Genomic DNA, 23,953 nt, shown 5'->3' on the forward strand with positions numbered 1-23,953 from the left:
CGGGGTGAACTATAAACGCACGAGCGGACTTTGTTCTGCTCGAATGAACTTCTTCGCGAGGTAATTTCACAGCCGGCAAATATGCCTGTGAAAACGAGCGAAGAATATAAACTCGTCGAGTCAGCAGCTTTAACGATGTCTCCTCGCGCCAGAGGAACGATCGGTAATCCTGCGGTTTCGCCAAAGACGTATAAAATAGGGAGATAACAAATTAGCGAGGTAACCGCGCAATAAAGGCTATTCGAATACGTGCCACGCGAACGAAATTCCTTGATTCGTCGGTGATAGAAGCGCGCACGATGCTACGAGCAACGTATTTTACGTAATAAGTAGTCGCGTCTTCGTTTCTTTACTCTAGCAATTACCGTTTATCAATAAAATGAAACACTGAAATTTTCTCTATTAAACTTGGTCGTACAGATTTTCATTGGTCTTTATTTATTTTTAGAATGAGTCGAGAAACGCACAATAAAAAGTGTGATGCATTCGTGTCATTATCGAAAGCGGAACTAATTAACCCATATAATTGAAACTATAATTCAACCTGCACAAAGTGCAGACCTAGTTCGATGCGACTATCGCCTTTTGCATGCAATGGCGCATTTACAGAACGGGAAAGTGATTCAATTATGACGGCATGAAACGCGAACGTGCGTAGGTTTTTGCATTCAAGGCAGCGCTCGGGGAATGACCGCTTTCAAAACGATGACAGAAGATCATAGATCATTCTGCTGAATAATTATGTTACGACGCAGTCGTCGCTCGATAAATTAAGATTTTTAGTAATATCACCGCAGTCTTTGATCTCATATATGCTTTCACGGTTCGTAAACTCGGTCCGTGTAATCGTCTTCCCATCGGGTAATGCTTTCTCTGACCGGAAGCACCTAATTCCGAGCAGTGACTCACAATCCAAGCGTACACGGTCTAGGAGTCTAGGTTAGAGGGAAAAGAGGATACGTCTTGGATAGACGGAAGATAGTGGTCCCTCGACGATGTCTCCTTCCCGGTTTCCCCTCTCAGAAAGGACGACATCTTCCACTTTGGTACCTCGGTAAGTAACTAAGTATGTAACTAATCACGAGCTTGCTAGATTCCCTCTCTTTCTCGCCGTTTAACTACCCGACCGTCCTTCCTCCCTCTACGTCTCCGACGCTGGAGCCTCGTTCCAGGCCCGAAGATACCCGTCCCATCGGCTTACGTGCACCTGTGGATGTAGAGTAAGGGCCTGCCGTTCGATTAATCTCCGCTAATACCTACTTGCTACCTCTGCACGCCCCTCAGTCGTTTCGGTTTCCTGGCTACGTTCGCCCCCAGTGTCGTTGCTACCTTCGCTCGGGAGTTAATTTAACCCCACTGCCTTCTTCATCCGATCTATCGGTTACTAATGTCTACCCGCCACCGTCTGAGATTGGTAATCATTTCCAGGGGTTCGTTCCCCGCATCCTGGCAACGAGAAAACCAATAACCCTTTCGCGCCACCGAATCCCTAGCGATCCTACCGCATACAAACGTCGAGCAAAATTACGCGATCATTGTAACCGCACAGAGGGATCGTTTTTCGAAATGTTGTGAACAAAAATTAGGTGAACAATATACTCCCTTTACGTATCAAAGTCTTAAACATCGGTGGGACGATGCATTTTAAAATTTAAACAAGCAAAAAATAAATTTCCTAAGATAAAACACCCTGCTTGGATCAAATATCTCGAGTATCTCATACCTTATAATTTGAAAAGGGCGGAAAGCCTAGTCGTTTCGAGTTAAATAACCCTCTGGGGGTTGCTAGGTGATGGAAACAATGTTGGTAATTTTCTGATAGGAAGATTAGAGGCTTCTTCGTCCCGGAACTCCAAACGTTGCCACGCAGGACTACGATCGACGATTGTTTAATTCCTTCCAGACGCAAGGGAAGGCAGAGAACGCGCGCCTTTGTCAATTGCTTAGTCGTTGTACACTGCTGATCACCGAACGTACGTCACGATTCGGTCGAAAGCCACACGGTATATGTAAACGCGCCTTAATTTGCACCCGCCACGGAAGCCCCGCGTTATCGCGACGTCGGGACAGAAGGAAAGTTTGTCCAAGCCCGGTAACCGCGAGCCGCGAGATCGTCGGGTATACAACCAGCTACGAGAATGGTGTGTTACGTTAACGCAAGGGAAGCGAGAACGGGGAACTGACGGCGTGTAAACAGAGGTGCGCGCACGAGTATTCTGCGACTGTTTGTTCTGCGGTTCAACCGTAAACCCGCGTCCTAGCCGGTTATTATTCCCAAATTCATGAAGCGAGTCGACCTCGCGGTGCTCCCCTCCAACCCCCCACGTCACCCCCTTCAACCACGCGCGCCTCAATCGTGAAACACCTGTGCGGCCATGTGAAACACGTGCCGCGAGACTTGACACGCGTGCACGCAGTCTACGTATTAACGAGGCGATAATTAACACCTAGAGTGGGTTTCGATTCGACTCGACGAATGTTTACACAAAGAGGAACAACCTGGGAAAGCCTAGGTAACCGGGGGCTCGATTTAATACGGAAGGAATGTCTTGTGTGTTTCGCGGCAATTTAGACGTATAACCCGTACACCGACGCTAGGAAAGCGTCGAGTAATTTAATGTTCGACGCTACGGATATTATACAAAGCAGCAACGTTGCGTATTAATTATCCTCTAATGGGCAGGAAATGTTTGCGGAATACATCTCGGTTAACGTAAACGACGTTGATTTTCAGTACATCGAGATTGATAATTGCAACGCGCCACGCCCGCGGACTAATTGATACTCGTCCATTGATCGGCATTCTCCGAATACCTGATTCCGATAAATTTAATATCGCTTTCCTGAGCTTTCGTATTAAAGAGGCAGGCATTTTAACAATTAACAATGCAACTTTTCAATCCCTGTTAAACTAGAACTTGTATATACACCTTTGAAACGAAATATTTTACTCTTGGAGTAAAAAAAAAACTAATAAGCTCGAAACGTCCACGACACTATCGTTCGGAGACAAAAAGACCTCGCGCTATATCCCCCGTGAAATCAAACAACTTCTGCCTGGAACGTTTATTCTTATCTTCGAAAATAAACGAGCCACCCTGATGACCTATCTTAACTGCTCCACCCCGAACATTATCGTCTAAAAATCGATTTTTTGATCCGAAATAACCAGACCGCCCCCTTAATCCAACTTAATCAATGCAACGGGTCAGTTGCTCGCAACTATGGCGTTGGATGCTTATCGAGCAGATTCCAGGTAGCAATCGTGGGACGGCGATTCCATCGGTCGACGGGACCAAGAATTCCGAAATTCGCGATAAATCGGAGCGCGCTCGATCGGATAAACGTCGCAGATGCGCGCGGCCGAAAGGGAAGCGGGGACGCATTAATTGACAAGTGGCGTCAGCGAAACGGAAATTTGCGATAATGGGAGAGCCGCGGCGCGACGGCCGAAGACGGGCCGAAAAAAGAGAAACAATAAATGAATTCCGTGGGCCAGGAGGTTTTTATCGCGCGCGATACCCACGCTCGGTGCTTTGACTCGTTAGCAGTTAGCAATAACATTCGTTATTTTTATCATATCTCCGTGCCGTTGGCTCCGTGGCCTTTATTTGGGAAGGAACACGTTTTGGTACTCGAGTCTTAAGATACCACGAGATAGCCGCGCGTGTTGTTCGGACTCTTATATTGCGGTCACGATATTACCGTCTACAGGGTGGCTCGCCAACCGACGATCCAGTCCGGGTGGAATGAAATTCAACGCTGGTCCGATTGGCGTCCTCCACACCCCTCCCCCTCTCTTCTTCGTTCCCATCGAATTTATCCATTTAATAATCGCGCCGTACGAAGGAGGAAGGGAAAAGGCGAACCGCGTGGCCCAGCTATATCTTCTCACCGTTTAATATATTTATCTTCGATCTGCACGAGTCGCCTAACGACGCACAGAGTCGTGGAGATAATTACTCTCACGGAATAAACACGTACACGCTCCGCGCCTGCCACACCGACGTTCAATAAACGTATCAAGATTAATTACATTTTATACCGCGACGATCCGTTCCGCGCCCTTCGCCGGCGATCGTCTCGGTCGTTCGATCGCCTAAACGGGAGCAAAAAAAGACAAACAAAAGGATTGATTTTCGGATCCCCTCTCCACGACCACGCACAGAGTCCCTCAGGTTCCAGTTTTCCTCTCTTTTTAATCGACGAATCGCTGGTCCGGTACCACGCGGACGCATGTCGAACGAGATTCACACGTGTCGACGCGCAGGAAACGGAGACTCGACATTATCGTAGCGTTGACAACCTCTCAATTATAATTGAATGCACCCGGACTCCTTTATTTCTCGGGTATATTCAAATTCGCGAGATAAACCAGGACCTGACCGCGTCCTCGACGCCGAAGAAGGGGGTCGCTACGAGGTGCCAAATCGTTTAATGGGACAACCTGTTAATACGTGACATGTGTTACCCATACCGCGCGGTCTTTCATATACATAACCAGTTGTGTCGTCTCTCGGTCGTCCCGTCGAAATATGTACACTCTGTGTGCGTTCCAGCGTTTCGTCCCGTCCATACAACGGTCCCAACGCGTCGCCGTTCATCATCGACCAGACACCGTCAGCGAGACTGTAAATTGGCCATCGAAAGATCTCCGATCGATCAGCCCCGGAAACGACGTCTCATCGTATTTACGTTCTATCGTTTCCGTCCAACGCTTTCGACCATCGACGACTCGAATTTGGGAATCGTATCTGCTAACTAATCCGAGGTCTTTAGAGAATTATCCACGATAAGAAGAAACACGTACCAGATTTCTTTAATGCGCATCATTAAATGCTCCACAACTATGTTACAATCTCCAACGAACGGAAGTACTCGACGAAAGAACTCGTAAGACTTTGGTAGTTACTACCAAATTGCAGAAGTTTCTGTTTCGAAACACTAGCTTGAAGTTTGCTCGTATTTTATACACGAAGTCTCGTTATACTTTGAAACCCCCTCCTACGAAAGTAAAACTTACGCATTCGACGGATGGTGGAATATCAAAATATGAAATACTTAGGACCGTGCATCGAAAATCGAGAATTTGATTTTTCTGCACGCAACGAAGTAGTCGGACTACTGTCGAACGGTAAAACACGGGGATGGAACGATGGTAAAAGGGAAACTGCACTATCGCCGCGAGTTTACGCGAGAGAGGAAAAAATCTGAATACTCGTAGCTCGACCGGAAATTAATTTCCAATAGAGCCTCCCTGGCGTATCCGCGTTATACGCTGATTACGATCTGCGTCGAGAATTCATCTCAACAAAACCTATGCAATTCCAGTTAACGACGAGTGCGTTTCGAACGCTTCCGTGTCCATCTTTTATGTCGTAATCTGAGTCAGAAATAACAGTAGTTGAGATTTCCAGAGAACAAGGATATAAATAAGATTAAGAGATAATAATAATATGTACAAATCAATGAATTCTTCAAAAACTTTTGAATTTCTTTATAGAGAAGAAGCTCAAAAAAAATTATGAAGCGTTATGGTATCTATTAACGTGGAAAATAAAAATTAGAATCGTTTGTGGTTATCGATCAACAACTTCGTGCGATGTTAACAAGACAACGACGACAGAATGTAATATCAGACGATAAAAAATTAGTTGAAAACGTTTTCGTATTTTGTTTTGTTCAGGGGGGAATTGATCAAATTGTATTTTGTGACAATGTAACTGGTTCTCCATTGATACCGTTTGCTTCGCCGACGCACTGTCCACCCGACACACGCGGCGTTAAAGTCTCCGGCCGCAGGACACGGCGATATAATGGGGAGTGGCAGTAATAGCGCGGCACTTACGCGAAGGCGGTTTTTGCGAGCGCGCGGCAAATCGATCGCGCGCAAATCATACCGTATCACGGTGATCGTTAGCACCTTGGTTCCCGTTCCCGTTCTCGGCGTCGTTACAAACGGGCCTCACGGGGAGAGAAGCATGCCAGACCGCGTTATACACGCTGGTCCCGCTTTAATGCGACTCGCAGGATATCGGGGTGGCACGATCGGCACGGGGTCCGACCACCGCGCCTATAAGTCACAGGAAAATCAGGCCCCCGTTTGCCTCGAAAGAAAAGTGCGAGCATTATTGGCTCGGTATCTCGCGCGGCGGCACGCTGGCTACATTAAACGACACCGTGCATTTGCATAACATAAAGCAGGCGCAAGAGCAAGAGCTACCCAAGCGATATGTACGCGCGCTCGGTCATATCAGGGATAGGCAGAATTCTTATACGAAGAAAAATTTCGAATAACGGGCAAAAGGTGAACGACCGTTTATCCGATACTAAAATGCAACGTTAGGGTTTGTACTATAAATACCTCAAAACGACAAATAGAAAGTTAACTGATAAAATTTTTACTGAACACACTGTATATTTGCAATTTACATAATTTGCTTCCAGGTCGTATATTTAAGGTTTATGAATGCGTACAATGAACGATGGATTTCTTCTCTTTTTCGAATCATTATCGTTTTAATGATGCGGAGCTCTATAATTTCATCCATTCAAAGATTACAGAATATTACATTTTCCAAATATGTCGGTTATGTCCAAGGATAATTGATTGTTTCTAGACCGTGGATTTCATGTATTTATAGCATACATTAATACGAAAGATACATGCGGAGCGAATGTAGATAAATATTCCCGTTTTACATATTCTTGTACGATATAAATTGCACAAAAATCGCATCTCAATTATTTTAAGTACGGGATTATTTTCAGAGTTATTTCATGAAATAAGATAGCGTAATTGTATTTCAATAATAACATAATATTATTTAAAATACAATCAATAAATACAATTTAGTAATCGAGTTCAAATTTGCCATTTATTATTTATCACTAAGAAATTTTGGTGGCTACAATACTGTACTTATTAATTTTGATTAGATTGAATTTTGCTGTAAGCCTGAGTGCTTAAACTTGTTCCTCGCGGACTTTATTAAGTAAATGGCTCCACATAAGAGACCGTCGTGACAAACACAAATTGCTTCTTAGGGAAACTGTTGCTCGACAAACTTTACTGAAGAATTCATAAGTAACCAATCAATTAAAGAACGTTCTAAAAACTCTGGCAAACAATCTCTACCAAAAATACTATTAAATACTTACTCACAAAATTGTATTCTGTTCTGTAATTTCATAGATAGTTTAGAACCATCTAATTTCATTTACGATGGCCCAAAATAATTAGTAACACGATGACCGAATAATCAAACGTTTCGAACATTCAAGCGATTCGTGTTACAACCACATTTTACACGAAATACGATAATTCATTACACACCACTTGTTTGGTTGCACATAAACTGATATCGTTTAGATAATGAAAATGCAGCTATGTCCTTTTTTTAAATTTTGACTCAGCCTATCCCAGTTCCCCGATACTCTCTGGCTAACAATTTCCACGTACGTTGCCCGCGTTGGACGATAACGAAATTCAGTTAAAAGTGACCCTTAACACGAATTCACCTCCGCGGTCATAAAACGAGTAAAGTGCCCACGTACGAGAAAGTCGAACTCCTCCCAAACCGCCTACCTGTCCGGGTAACCCCAACGAGTCCCATACCTTTCAGGACTAATTAACTCCAATTATATCGTCGAACAACATCGATACGCATTATTATGAAATTACGTAACAATAGCTGGAGGGTAGTCGGTATAGATTTCAGAGGCAGATGTTACGGTCCTATGGATGGAGCCGGAGGAGCTTGTCGTAGGTGCGTGCGACCCGTGCGTACAATATATAGCTAGGTGTGCGTGCCGAAGCAGGCCGCGCGGCTTATAGGTGGGGAGTCATAAATACCGTATTTATTGGGTTTGTAATTGTCGGTAATTAACATGCGCTCGCAGTGCATACGGGACCCTTTCGCTTTCTTATTACCTTGTCGTGGCTCGTTACAGAAGAGCGAGTGCCTCCGCTTTGCATACGGGCATCTCAATACCAACGGCGCTTCCTTTATCCCTCCTCGTTCCACTACCGTTTTCTCTACTGCTTTTCCTCTCGAATTCTACCGTTCTCCGTTCCTCTTTTAACCTCTTTCCTGCTCCTCCTCCTTCTCGCTTTCGTTCTTTTTCTTTAGTCCCCCCAATCTCTCTCTCTTTCACTCCGCGTTTCCTCTCGGGGTGGTATTCGGCATCGATCGACTTATCGATACTCTCGATCGACGATCGGCACGTCGCTTAGAAGGCAGCGTTAAGGTATATATGACTCGAGGAATTCCTGTAAACGAGGAGCGTACTCGTATCTAGCCGATTTACAATGCTATTTATCTCGTGTTCCGCGTCCACGCTACGTTTTCATGTTTTTAGTTATACGTATTTCTCGTGGTCGCGGTTGTAACCGTGCGCCCGGTTGTCGTGCTTGCGAAACTATCTTCCAGCTCTCCCGTTGCTCCTATAGATTACTGTCAACCGACTCATCCGTTCGACTCCGGTAATTGCGTTGCTATCGACAACGCGCGGTTCGAATTTACGCGAGTCCCGGCTCCCGTTCGATTCCAGCGACACTGATACGCCTAACCGAACACCCGAATTAGCCAAATTCTCATCCCGAACAAAGAATACAAATTTCAATAATATACAAAAGTCGTTTCGGAAAACTATGAAAAGATTTTAACGACAAACGCTGCGTAAGCTTATTTTATTCTTAGCGAAATTAGTCGTTAAATCGTTCGTATCGCGAGCCAAGCCTTTGCAGTCTCTCGACGCGAGCGAACTACGTAAATTAGTAGACGTTTACACGGTGTCGGTTTCGAAACGATTAATCGCGACTTTGTCGAGTTTATTGGAACGATGTAATTGAATGCTTCTCGCGAAGGGAACTGGTTCGCTCGAGCTTAAGCTCCGTCTAACTTCGCCGGTTGTCGCGATCGGATAGAGAGTTATCATAAATCTTATCCGTCCTTAATTCGTTTCTAGCCCCGCTTTTCATCTCGTTATGCCCGATCGTGTTTCCGTAACTTTGATGAACATCGTTAACTCGTTCGCGGAGCTCTCGCGGAGTCCTTGCGGGCTTTGTTTCGTCGAAACCTATCTCCGGATAACTACTTTCATCGATCGCTCCAGTTCCTTTGCGAGGAGTACGTAAGTTTCCACGATCGCACGGGGGAAGCCAACGACCATTTATAACCCGCGACACGAATTTAAAGTTCCATCCGTTCTGGATTCGATTTCAACTTCGCTCGTATAAATCGTCCGCTAAGTGGAGAACGGTGAATCTTAGTTAGAAAGATGAGAGTCCGACTACCGGGTATATTCGCGTTGTATTCCAAAACTTTTTCCTCCCCTTTCACCGCTTCATCCACAGTTTTACCGTTTCTGTTCTGATCATGACGTACATATACACGATATTTTCAAAGAAGCCACAATAAACGATAACAGTTTCGCGAGAAAGTTCGGTATTCAAAGTTTCATAGTAATTTTCAAAAACAGAGCAGTTGTTCAAAACCAAACAAGATTATATGTGTAATTAATTACTCTTTATTTCCACCTTAAATATACGTCGAGGAAAGCTGCATACTTATGAGACAATCTTATACATTTTAGTTAACAATGGGTATCATAAATACCTGTGTTGAGACTGATTTCGAAATAAGCGGTGGATTCGTGACTTACCTGAAACAAAAAGGAAAAACCAAGTTAGTGACAAAGAACGAGAATTTTCAATTAGATCAAGGTTGAATATAACTATATAACAAAGGGACAAACCTAAATTCACGGTGGTGAATAATCGAGTCCTAAGTAGGGGGATGTTAGTTGTAAAGTAGTAGTGTGGAAGGTAGTAGTCTCGGAAGTAGTACTCTAAAGTCCAGTTGCATATATGTATAGTCTGTCCTTGTATTTAGAGTTTATCACAATTAACGTAAAAACACTATTGAATACATTACGATCTTATTACGAGAAGTATTTTGTCCTTTTTCCGCACTAAACCGTACAACCGACGAAGTTATTTTGCGTTAAAGAATAAATTGGAAACATGGAATATGCTTCGTTCTCAAGAAAATTTATACTAAAACTGTCTCGCGTCGCGAATCAACCGCGAGGATATTTGACTGAATTTTTTTAAAGTTATAAGGACTTAAAAATGACCGCCGTAGATACAATTAGTCGATCTAATATTCAGCGATTTAATACTACGATTAATTCCGTTAGTTACTCGATTTGCTCTGATCGTAAGCATACCGTATTTCGCGTTTCACGATCGTAGATCGACTGTGGTAGCTCAAGGACTTTACAAATTTTCGTTCGACAACGATAGCAAGAGAGAGGGGTGATACTCGAACGTGACTGGCCTAACAATTTCCTGGAAAGGATCGAGATTTTCTTAAGGACGACGAGCATTGAACACGTTTTCGCTAATTAGAATTCCTAGAACTGATCGCGCCAGTTGTCGAGATTAACGACCCACCAATGTCAGGATTTTACGATGTGATCGCGAGTCGACAGGTATAACACTGTGTTGAAATGCTGTTTACGCTGTGATGGTACCTTTTCCTAGTACGAATGACCAGGCCTTATTTTGGATCGTCACCTTACGACGGACGAAACACCAGGACTACACGCTCTTCTTACGATAATTTCATTCAACGAATCCACTGGTATTTTAAGGTACATGTATTCTTTACTATTTTAAACTTGAACGAATAAAATTTAGATTAGCGAAAAGACACGTAGGATGTTTGTTTTTAATTAAAAGAAAAATTCAAATCCGAGGGGATTAATCGACGAAGCTCGCTGTACCGTTCAGATTCCATCTTCTCGTCAGTTCGTCTCTCTCTTCCCTATGAGATAAAGAATCGGTCTCCACCACGACAATCTTGCCTCTTATCCCGGAGTATGCGAGACGAAGGTTCGCTACATCGAACGCCGTGGCTCTCCTTTTGCAGAAAAAGAAAAGACGGGCGAGGAAGAAGTGCATCTGGCCACCGATAAACTCGGCTTCCCATGTCGCGTACCGTGCTCGCCTTTTCCAGTTTGCTCGCCTGCCCCTCGTCGCTTTCGAGAGAGCCATTTAACGAGGGAAATCCCTGTCGCGTTTTCTTCGACGTCGCTCCTACGGTTACTCTCGTGCGTCGAGTTCTTTCCCCGATCGCGAAATGGCAAGGAAAGACGAACGAAGAAACACGAACGGTCCGAACGGAGAGCATTTCCTCTACGATGAATCTTATTTGTGACCATAAAATGTCCACAAATATGTCATGCGCGGGCACGTACTGTCGCAACTTTTTCCCCGGGAAATTTACTGCGAGCATTCTCCTCGATACCGTTACGATTCTTCGTAGAAAAGAAATTTCGCGATGGCAACACTAATAATGGAATTATTAACTTCTCGATTCAACCCTTCAGAGTCACACGGAATTATAGAGGGTTAAATTTGACTGGATTTTTACAGTTCAATCAGAGTTTTGCAATCGATCTGAAAACATAGAAAGGTAAAGGTGTGCTTTCAACGATACTGTCCGGTTCCTGAAATTGAATTTAATCGACTCGACTCGCACCGTTACGGAAATAACATCCAAGAGCATTTAGACCGTCAGAATTGCGACGGCACCCCGAAGGCTTTTAACAAGCCCATCTGAATTATTAAAGCAAACCAAGGGGCGAAGGTATCGCGCTTCGAGCCTGATTGTCAACCGAACCGAAGTTTAACATCGCCTCGGATCCGAGGAAAGGCTTAACACGCCACGACGGTAGCTCGCCGCGACAAGGGGTGGCTCGGGGGTTGTATCAATTTGCAGATCGTTCGATGTCTCGAGGTCTTTCGCCGCGTCTTGGTAGGGGTCGACCGGCTGACGAGCGCGACAGCCCGCGCCTGGTGTGTAAGCAAGCGAAACGAGCGACTAAATAAAGGGGTGGATGAGCTCTCTTCAGTTCGAAAAGGCAGATTTCGAAAGGGGTGGCCCAGGAGATGGTACGGGGACGAGGAAGCCCGAGAGAAATTGATGTTAGCCGTTTGCATTTATTATTAATACGCTCGCCGACCTGTCACTAGACTGAACCTGTCAGCCCAGCGCCGTTTCAACCCCTCTTTCAGACCCTCTTCTCCTGTCGCCGCCCCCGGACGTTTCGGACACGTACACTTTCTCTGTTCCCTTCTTTCTCCGCCGCGGCGTCAGTCTTTCGAGAAACGCTTTCGGGGAAGCACTTTAATTATTCAAATCGAGCTAAATCGCCCATCCCGAAACACACGATACCGTTTCCAGAATGACTTTCTATTTTTTTGATTTAATCAACGTCTTATTTATAGTCATCGATGCAGCGAGAACAGACAAGGAATTACAATAGATCCTGTTCAATGATATAGATTATTTAATAATAAGCTACTGCCAATGATCAGTTTTAAACTCGTGAATTTCTAAATTTGCCTATAAAAATACCCTCCACCTCGTGGACATTGAGCCGAAGTAACGGCCATAATGAACCGTCCGTGGGGCTTCCGTTCGCGACGAAGAAAATAAAACGGCAACGGTCCGACTCCCGGTGCAAATTGAAGATCGAAATTCTCGTCGGTGCCCAACCCCCTACGTCACATTAGCTCGATATTTATAAGCTTCGAGGGGATTGACGCCGGCTATTGCACTCGAAGATAAAAGCCGCGTCGATTTTCGCTATCGACTCGGTTCCGCCCGCGACTCACCTGACCACTTGTTTGCTGAAATAATAACGAACCGACCGGTTACTCTGGAAATTCGATAATGCCTTTCGTAGAAACTTCCCCTGCGTAAACAGCAGCTGGCCGCGGAAACCCTGGCTGCGGGGAACGCGCGCAACGCACAGGAAATCGATCCTCCCGTTGCCGCGAAGGAGAAGTCGATGTCGAGGAAACCGTCGATCCAATCGCGCTAATGCTCCCGCGTCTCTGAATTATACAACGACCAGAGGGACTTCTCGCGTCCTGCGAGGGGGGAATAAAAGAAACGTATCCGGGATTCTGGCACCTTCGACCGGACCTTATCGTAAATCAAACGTCACCAAGAATCCTGAAAAGCCAAGTTACAGAGTCAGCGATTCGATCTACATCCTTCTTTTCCCCTCGGCCGCTACTATTCCACCGGGCTCACCGCGAGATATGATAAACCTCCGCTTTTATCTTATCGAGGCACGTGCCCCGGGTTGCATAAAAGGAAATATTTCATTCGAAACGTGCTCCGTGCGCGTCAAGCCCTTTGCCGGATGGAGCGGAAGGAAGATACCCACGGCACAAAGGGCGGAAAATTGGGTTGCGGATTATGATAATCCGTCCTACATATGTAACGGGACGTGGTAAAATAATTTTAATTTCACTCGTCACCGGTGTCGTATTCTTACTTTTCAGGATCGACGATCTTGATAAAATCGGTTAGTCTGTCGTTTCGGGGAAAGTGTTGAAAGGCTGTGTCAGACGTCGTGGCGTATCTGCGATAGTTTTATATTTGAAGAATATTTTAGAAACAAAATTCGTATTTATTTAATTAAACGCAATTTAATGCTATAATGTTCTGGCTTTTTTGCCAGAAACACTAAAATTTAATCGAAATAGCAGCAATTGAAAAATTCTAAAATTGTTGATTGTTTAAGGACAAGATAGAGGAGGAATTAAAATAGAAACCTGGTCGATCCGAAACAACTAAAGTCGATTGTTGGTAAAATAAAACGCAATCTCAATAAAAATTGTACCGTACGAGAATGGTAACAATTTCACAATTTGGCGGAACACTACGCTATGCTGTGTAGGTGGATCGTCAACGTACAGAAAATATATGGAAGATGTAAATTGAACGGGCGTGAACGAATTCAAACACGTCGACCGACGAGTACCAGAGTCGGGCAAATTTTATTCGCCAATAACAAATACAAATTTTTAATTCGTTACTAGATTCCAATTTACGAACGAAATGCGAGCAAAAATTAGTTTACGAAATGGAGTTTTACACAACGATGGCGTGCTGCTGGTCTGAATAGCGTTTGTAATAATTCTATGAATTGATTCTAGAAAGTACTTATTAGGAATATCTAAAAGCTGAATGCTACGGAGGATACTTTTATGACGTTGCCTACGTCGAAGTGCATCGGTTAAAATGCTTAACTGTATGTTATGTAGCCAATTCTCGCGACACAATAAAATGGATTGCATAAATGCGAGAACGGAGGCTGAACGAGGAAATCGTACGTCTGAAAGGACTCCGGGACTGCTTCCATTTAAGCGCTCCTCGGCTTCTCGCCATCTTTCCCGTTCGCGAATGAAAATATAAATCCATTTCGATCGCACCTCGGTGCGCTCGTTATTGCGCCACGAATCGCTGGATCGCGAATAAGATATTCCGGATGGATGATAATGCAGCCCGATATCGCGAATGGTAATTTGCTTGATACCGATACGGACAGCCACGCAGACTTACTCCCGATACACGCGTCCATTTCCTAGCATTCAATGAAAGAGATGCGATAACGCCACCGGAGAAAAACAGACGCAGATTCCCTCCGTAGACAAATTCTGCATGCGAATTCAATTTTCCTATGACTTCTTAATAGGTGTCCATCTGTTCTTATTTCGCGGAACAAATGCATTCGGATTCGCATAATAATTCGAACAACCCTTTCGTTCCTTTCGAAGCCATTATGACTACATATTTGAAATTATTGAACGAAACATTATTTATATTTTCAAATTTTCGTGTATTAGCTCCTTTTAGTTTTACGTAAAGATACACCTAATTTATACTTGCGTCGAATTCTATGAAGATCGGTTCGTCTCGCTTTTAGAGATTTCAGCGGAGAAAAAGTAGTTTCAATAAACACGGCGATAAAGTTGGACAGCGTAACACGCGACGGTTCCAACTGCGCAAACATTTGCGTTTACTCCAATAAAGTTTGCTAAAGAAAAGAAATTCGAAGCGCTTGGTTAATCGATCGAAAGTGTACACAATGAATGTCGATAAGATTACGCTGACGAAATGGATAGAACAAATATGGAACACGTAGGAAAGGAACGATTAACGATTTTTCGAATTTTTCAAATTGAGATATGATTTTGCTGTAAGGTGTACGCGACATGAAGCATGAGAAACCCTGAGTTGACGAAAGAGACGCGAGAAAAACAGTGGCAGGCCGCGCGAATCGTATAGATTCCATCGTAAGACAATTTCTGCGAATTCAATTTTCCTATGACTTCTTAATATATGCCCGTCTGTTCCTGTCTCGCGGAACAAATGTATTCGAGTTAGCGAGATGGCTGGCGCGAGCGTTATTAATCCCGCGGAACGTTTGCCGTAGAGGCGAAGTCGAAAATCGGTTCTCGCGCAGATGGTAGATAAAGCGCGAATCGTGACGGTTCGAATGCTAATTTTCTGGCCTTTTACACGTAGTTCGCCGTGCGAAAAGCCCCGTCTAGAAACCTATTTCCACGGCGTTGTTTGACAAACGACGCCGATCGAAAACAAAAGAGAAAACGCGCGCCAGTCACGACACCGTCGATTCCCCCTCATCGAAGAGACGCAGATTTACGATCAGAATTCGCTGCGATTTCGTTTCTTCCTGCTCTCCGTAGGCCTCGCCGCGCCGCTCGGCGTCGGAACGAGCGTCTGCAACAGCGGTATCGCTGCGTTTGACATTTCCATTCTGCGCCTTACCGGAGGATTTGTTTGAAATATCGTTTATGCTGGCCCGGCATCCGGCAACGTAGCCGGATTAACGGGCTGCAACAGGTCGTTAAGTCGTGCGCTGTAAAGCGGCGATATTAGATGAAAATCGAGTCGCCCGTTCCCGACGTTCCCGAGTATCGTTCGTATCGATTGTTCGACGCGCGTCGTCGATTTATGTGCGATCCCCTTCCCCGACCGATTCTTCGTTTCCCGTGTATTCGGGGCATAAACGTCAACGGCGTGATGATAAATATTTTGCGCGCACCTTGCCATCTAACAGTTTTGTTCTCCTCCCCTGGTCGTTTTATTGTACACCGTAACTATGAGCGCACAGTATGAGCATTTTATGGCCAGATAAACTTTTGCTTCAAGATCGAGTGGAAATTGTTCCGAGGATCCTCCGCGCCGCCTTTCTTTACCGCGACTATATATTTTTATCGACGCGATACCATATGTAACGCGTAACTCACGCTAATTGCTTTCTTATTCCTCGTTGAAGATATACTATAGTTTTTGTTGTAACAATTTTTTTCAATTTTTCACGTTTGATTTTCATTCGCGCAGAACATTTCGTTTTAAATACTGATTGCTCCGTTTAACTTCGAAGGGGCAAAATAGAGTTTGAACAATCAAGAACGTTGAATAATAAAGTTTCGGGGTCGTTGGAAAGCAATTTGTAGCTAAAATTGCACGGGAATTCGAGTAATTAAAAATATATATCAAATTACCCACGGGACGGTTGTGTTCGAATAAGTGGCCGAAATACGTGGCGTAATATTCGTTGAAATTTTGTATGGGATCGCAAAGGCGGAAGTTTGAAAATCTACGAGCGCGCTTTCGTTCCGCGACGATCCAGAAATCCCTGTTCGTTGCTCGATACGCGTGCTCCAGATGAATATCATGGAGCAGACGGACTGGCAAAGTGAATAGCATTGTGCGAGCTTCTACCCTGGGGCCCGACATCTCCTTACGCCTCGTTAGACGCCTTGTTTCGCACCTCGAAAACGCGCGTACGAGTATACGTAATATCGCGGGATTGTGGCTGCTAAGCTCGTCGCCTTCCATAATACGTTTTAATGGCCCATTCTGGGCCCCGCCCGGCTGTCGCGCGAAAAGGATTTGATTTTCATGCCGACGTCCTGCGACTACTTGACGAAGAACCGAGCCGCGAGAATTTCGATGAAGCCCTCCCAACCGAATGACTATGCACGCTCCTTTTATCGCACGACAATCATCGATGTTCTCGAAACTTAACATCTAATAGCTAAGTAATATTTAAATTTTTAATTTCTGTGAAGAAACGTTCTCTGAATGGGTACCTAATGGGTTAGTAAAATGTATCATTCTACGGAATCAGCGAGGAGGTAATTAGGGAAGGAACCACTAATTTGGCAAGGGTAACGTATTCATTGAAATGTTGCCCGGTATGGCCGGTGGTCCGCCCGTTAGAACAATATTTTATGCCTAATTGATGCAAAGTAAGTCGTAAGTACGTCTGCTGATTTGAATTGTTAATCGACCGAACGCGGCCCATTGATGTCTAATTATCATGTACACTACGATTCAATGGCATTACAAGAGGGCAACTATGAATCATATTATGAGACAAATGAATTTCTCAGTATTATATGCAAACCAGCCAGTTGTAGCGTTGTTATCAACGATTTTGCAACGAAAAGTACGTGCGCCGGTATGGTAGTCAATAATTATCCTGCCACCGCGCAGTAATAAATCAATGCTTAGAAACGAAATGACAGGGACGATGGTCGTTGATAATACACGTGTATACGAATGTACGCTAATTGCACGTGCTGAGGAGATATATACGACGAGCTCAGGGAGATTAGACGAGCCCTCCCGGTATATCCTGCTGATTTCAGACGGTGTGCCTGTCTTGCATAACGCGCACGGTGTTGCAATAAACATTGTAACGTTAATGCTACGGGCTACGACCGCAACAACCGTACAAATGTACGTCCGACGAGCCTCTCTGAATTTCGACCGTCGATGACTGCCATCTTTGAGAAACGAGACGGATAATTGCAGAGGGCACTCGACGAAACGCAATCGTAACGTCAATTTCGCGAGTGAAAGCGGCTCGACCGACAAATTAAAATTAATTAAGCGTCGGTACTTGCTTCTAACGAAATTGGAGACAGCAGATTTGAAAATTGGAAGCACCGAGGAAATATAGAGAATTTCCAACAATTTATTACATTCTGATAGTACGATTAAATGATTAATGGTACTTTTGTATTAATTTGAAGATTAAAAATCCTCCTATATGGAGTTCTTAACTGTGGTGGAGAATGCAAATTTTTAATTCTTATCGAACGATTATGTGTAATTAATTTTAATCTACTACAAAGAGATATGTCATTTTTTTTCTTAGTATTGAAACATTTTGACAAAGCACTTATCCTTTTTAGGATGATCCTTTTGATAATTAAAATATTTGAATTATTGACTGGTATAAATGAATTGTTATGCAATGAAGTCGTTACTAATTACTGAAAATGAAATTTTCTAAAAGTGCCAAGCGTCATTTGTATTCATGTTCGTCAGAATGCTAACCTCCAATTGGACGCACAGTTATTAACTCTTAAGAATATTTTCGAAATAGCTAAATTACATGTAAAATCTATAGACATACCTCTCCTAACCATAAATCAGGTGACGCTGTGGGCATCGTGAAATCTCGCTGGTCTTCGTCAAGCACTCTTTCTCGTATTCCTCAGTTTCTCGATTTCTCACTTTCACTCCACTTTCCACGACTTTTCCCAACACTCACTTTGACTTCTTTCAAGTCCCCTACCCATAATTTTTACCATTTTTAACATCTAATCTTGTTCTAACCTTTCATAATACTTTCCTTCGACAAGGACTACCCGCCAATTGCGTTCAATTGGAACTGACATTGAGGTTATATCTTTTCCCTACAACTTTACTATCAAATCCCATAGAATTCACGCGTTACATTTTGCAAAATACTGATCTAGATTAAAGTTTAGTTTGTATATTACTGAAACAATTATACTTTTACAAGCGTTAACACTGATTATTAATCCTGCCACGTTTTATTAAATTGACGTAGACTGCCGCTGTCTATAAATCTGTGGCGACACTTCCGCACTCGCCGCCAGAGGGATGCGTTCAAACTGTTTCTTTCCACAATTACTCGATGTTCCTATGTGTATATGCACTCCTCGGCACATTATGAATTGTCAACCACTCTTTCTGCTATTCCTCTGTTTCTTGATTTCTCACTTTCACTCCACTTTCCACGACTTTTCCTAACGCTTATTGTAACATCTTTCAAAACCCTTACCCATAATTTTTACCATTTTTTACTTCTAACCTTGTTTTAACCTCTCGTAATACTTTCCTTCGACACAGACTACCCGCTAATTACGTTCAATTGGAACTGACCAATATTATTCCAAGTATTAGGATGTGCCAGAAAATATTACGTACTTCAAAACCGTCATTGCTTAAGTAATAATTACAACAGAATGGAACTGAGGTTATCTCTTTTCTCTACAACATTACTATCAAGTCCCATAGGGTTCGCGCGTTAGATTTTGCAAAATACTGATCTAGATTAAAGTTTCGTTTGTATATTACTGAAACAACTGTACTTTTACAAGCGTTAACACTGATTATTAATCCTGCCACGTTTTATTAAATTGACGTAGACTGCCGCAGCCTATAAATCTGTGACGACACTTCCTGCACTGGCCACCAGAGGGATGCGTTTAAACTGTTCCTTTCGACAATTACTCGATGTTCCCATATCCTCGACAGATTATGAATTGTCTAAAACGAAACCTGTTAGGGCTGTTTTATTACGAGTCCACTTTTTAATTTAATTAAAATTATAATTCATCTATATTATGACTCAAAATTTGAATCCATTTTGTCAAGTAATGGCACACGTTTTCAAAGATAGGTAATTAAACAATGATGTCGAAATGAAACATGAAAGCGCGTGATTTGTTTGCATCAAAAGTACTAGCATGCTATTGCAGAGGAATGCAGCAGCTTTCACAACGGTGTCAGAAGACCATAGATCATCGTGTTCGAAATTCCATTCTGTTGTAATTATTACCTAAGGAATGAAGATTTTGAAGTACGTAATATTTTCTGGCACATCCTAATACTTGAAAAAATATTGGTGATAATTCAGAGAGTCAATTTCACGTTTAATTTTCGAAATGTATTAATAAGTCGTAAACTAATCGCAAATGAATAATATTCCTCGTGCCATTACGTAATATACTCTTCATCATTGTTTCATTATCTTCACGTACCACATCCTAAATATGTTAGCTGATCATTTACATTTTTCATTACTCTTCTTCCCCACTTGACAACAAATCCTTCCGAACAAAACAAGTGAAATGGATATTTAAAATTATTTCTCCGTAACATTGCAGCACATAAATTACTAACTTCAAAATGTTTTATTAGAAATCATACGTTTAGATCATTTGTGACGCTGCTAGCGGACGCGTTAAGGCGACTCGTCTTAAAAATCAAATACCACGGCCTCTGCTCGCGCGATCTACGGGCTTCGAAGACTCCGTAGTCGCGCATTGTTCGCGACTCGCTTGGGAACAGGTTGAATCGGCTGCGATTTCAGTCTCGCGCGTGTGCATGGGCCACGTACTCGCCGGTGGCACGCGTGACACGCATCTCATTGCGAATAGGTCACGGAGTTCGTATAAACCCGGCTTCTTTGCGCTTATGTACGTTTATGGTGCGTGCACGTTGGAACGCGATGGTTTGCCGCATCCATGGGATTCTCTCTCGAATGCTAGTCGAGGTCGCGTTACGGCGTTTCGCGTCGCGATCGGTGCCGTTTGCCGCGGTTGGCTGTTAACCGATGATGCACGGCACCTCTGATGCACGATCGGACGCTAGGTGAGGCGGTACATCATCCGGCACCTCTAACAAGAACGATAGAGAGCTTTTCCGCGCTCGGTGATTTATACGAGTCACCGTAGCCACGGGTGTCCGTGCCGTGTAATTTACCAACGAATTGATTATTCTTCGCACTGGCTATCACCGTCTCTGCTCAACCGATGGATTATTGAGATCGTTCCGTTCGTCGATCGCAGTCACTGTTTTGTTTATCACGAGGAGACCTGGATATGTCGATACAAATTTTAATACCAAATAAAAGCTTAACAACTTTTCATCGCGTTACTCGGAGAATAAAAATTAAAATCTGAGTTATAGAACGAAATATATTTCACTGTTCGATCGACTAAATGTCAGAAATGAATCGTCATATCAGGACTGCTAGGAAAATCATTAGGGAATTTATTTGTTGCAGCCTTTAAAGGGTCAAATTTCAAATTTTAAATTAATTTGTTTGAGGCGATCAATCTTTCAAAAGTAACGGAAAAACAAATGTCACGAGTTGATAAAATAAACTTTTTCCATTCCATCAATATCCTTAGTTATACGTGAATTTCGTAGTTCGCGTTTCATTGATTATTAGTGCGAATTTTAACGATAACGACGTACACGTCGCGATGGTCAAACGCATTCTGGTTAGATTAGTTTAAGCATTTCCCGTCAGGTGGCAGCACCGCCTTGACACAAGCTCGTACGTTATATACCGCGCGACGAATGGTGGGAGAAGCAGTATGGCGCAGAATCGTGTGCACAGTCGATTGCACGACGTTGGGATGGTTTAGTGCAGCCTGCAACTTCGCGTTAGGAAGGCAAGCATTGCGCTGTAACTGTCGACGAATTGGACACCGATTTTCCTTGTACAGCATGAGGTACGTCTCGATTTTGATAGATTCAGGACACGACCATTGACCAACACGCCTTTATCGATTCGCTAACCATTTGTGTAACCGGTTTTCCACCGCTTGTACTCGAAGCAGACCGTTTGTTTTGTTGACGTTCATTGTTACGTATATATCTTGTGACGGCACGCGTGAATCATAATTCAAACAGGTGTAATAGTTAGTTATGAACTTTCCAAACTATTTTAAGTTACGATATTAAAAGTTTCTAACGATGTTACTTTGTAGCGTAACATCCAGTGTGTCGGTTCACGGTGCTGGAGGACTCGAGTTCGAAACTCGCAGCGCGCGAAACTTTCGAAAGTTTTTTTTTCGTTGTTTGCAGTTCTATAAATATCACTGCGGGTATTCAGAATTATTCGGATAATTATAAACGCATACACGAGTTCTATACCCTTTGTACTGCTTTAACGAATTGTAATTTTTATTCGGTTCTTGATACTTTATCTACTATTTGTGAAATAGTTCTACGTATATTTGGTTTTAATAATGAGAATTAAAGAGTCAGTTCGCTTCTCGTAACTCCAAACCTGAGGAAGGCTAGATAAAATAGAAATTGTATCCACTTTGGATTTTACTTAAACCTTAAGTGGATTATTGAGGCCGCTGCCAGTTTAAACTAATAATTATTTAATATATGTCAATGTAATTATTTGAAAATTTAGTTCATTATTTTTTAAATGCTTTAAAGGAAAGTTGATTTCCATTTACCAATTTGATAAAAATCAACATTAAGTAAAATAATTCAGTTGAAATTGAGAGTCCACTTAGGGGTTAAAATATCCACATATATGTAAATCTAATGCAAAGGAAATGAACGAATGGCGCCATATTGCATTGTTATCTGAGCGCCAAAATACCTTAGTATCTTATTTAAAAGAAATATGTATAAACTAATATATACATATAAGAGTACTATAAAATTCAAATCATTTTGAGAAGACACAATATCATTTACAAATTATAATAAGTAAAAGAGGCAGAAGATACGTAATTTAAGATTTTATGGTTGTGTGTGAAACAGAGACCAAAAAGTTTCGTTAAAATCCAGCCTCCGTAGGACGTTTTAGATCCAGCACCGCAAAAATAGGAAGAATGTAACGCGCTCCGCGTATTTTTATTCGTAGAATACCTCGCACAGCGGAACGCAGACGAGAGATACAAACATAGGGACCGCATTGCACGCCTTTCAAGCTGATTGGCGTCGCTCGGAAGTTACAAGCAAGATGCCGTTCACGGCGGACGCCGCGGCGAGCCAGATTCAAGAACGGTTGAAGAACCTGTACCACCTGGTGCACGAGGTGGAGACGCAACGTGTTCGATCGGAGCACAACCTGAACAACATTATAAAGACTTACGAGAAGGTGACCCCCGAGGACAAGGTGTCCCCCTACTATCAGCAGAAGCTGAAGAACCTTTACAGCGCGGCGGTGGGTGATGCTCAGCAGGAGGAAGAGATCCTGCGCAAGGCGCTCGTAAAGATCAACGAGATCCGAGCGATTAGAAACGAACGACGGATACAGGCACGGAATGCGGGCAACAAGGAGACCATCAGACGCGGCGCTCTGATGAAGATGCTGCTAAGCACCGCGCAAACCCTTCCTCTGTACGTGGGCAAAACACCGGGGGCGAAGCCGCCGCCTTTGTGCGGGGCGATCGCTGCCGAGCCCACGTACATCGCGAAGATGGGTGACATGGTGGCGGCGCTGGTGAAGGGCTCAGAGGAGGAGGAAAACTGGATTCTCGCGGAGGTGGTTCAGTTCAATCCCACCACGAATAAATACGAGGTGGACGACATCGACGAGGAGCAAAAGGACAGGCACACCCTGTCGCGACGACGAGTGGTGCCGCTTCCGCTCATGAGGGCCAACCCCGAGACTGATCCTCACGCTCTGTTCCCGAAAGGATCCATCGTGATGGCGTTGTACCCGCAAACGACCTGTTTCTACAAGGCGGTGGTGAATCAGCTGCCCACCACCGCCACCGAGGAGTACGAGGTCCTGTTCGAGGACGCAACCTACGCGGACGGTTACTCCCCGCCTTTGAACGTCGCTCAGCGTTACGTGATCTCCATCAAGGAGAGCAAAAAGAACAAGAGCCAGTGTTAATGGAGGACGATCGATTCGCAGCAGTATTATTACCTCGATTCTCGCGCTCGTTACCGTTAGAACCGTAATTCTTTTTCTTTTTTCTACCACAAGACCGTTGATTGGAAACAATAAAGTTCATGATTTTCGAGTATCGGATTATCATTGCGTTCGGCGGTATTCCGGCCCCCGAACCACCCCTCCCTCTATTACCTGGTGCTTGGAAGCAACGTAATCATTCCGTTGGCCGCGCGTACATATAGGCATTTTTATCGAAATCACATGGTTTGTCGTTAAGTTGAATCCCGTCCGATGGACCGCAAAGGGGGGGAAATAAGCACGTACTGACAGTTAGGGTCCTATTTCCGCGATA

General features: G+C 43.7%; 1 protein-coding gene across 1 annotated transcript; it reads left to right on the top strand.

The window, feature by feature from the left end:
• Nucleotides 1-21,330: 21,330 nt before the first annotated feature.
• Sgf29 (SAGA-associated factor 29) lies at nucleotides 21,331-23,731 on the top strand. Its single transcript, XM_076763234.1, has 2 exons — nucleotides 21,331-21,463; nucleotides 22,621-23,731. Exon 2 carries the CDS (start codon nucleotides 22,720-22,722, stop codon nucleotides 23,599-23,601), a length of 882 nt encoding a protein of 293 aa, XP_076619349.1. The 5' UTR covers nucleotides 21,331-21,463; nucleotides 22,621-22,719; the 3' UTR covers nucleotides 23,602-23,731.
• The last annotated feature ends 222 nt before the right edge of the window (nucleotides 23,732-23,953 follow it).

This window comes from Colletes latitarsis, chromosome 4 (genome assembly GCF_051014445.1).
Source record: "Colletes latitarsis isolate SP2378_abdomen chromosome 4, iyColLati1, whole genome shotgun sequence".
Taxonomy (NCBI): Eukaryota; Metazoa; Arthropoda; class Insecta; order Hymenoptera; family Colletidae; genus Colletes; species Colletes latitarsis.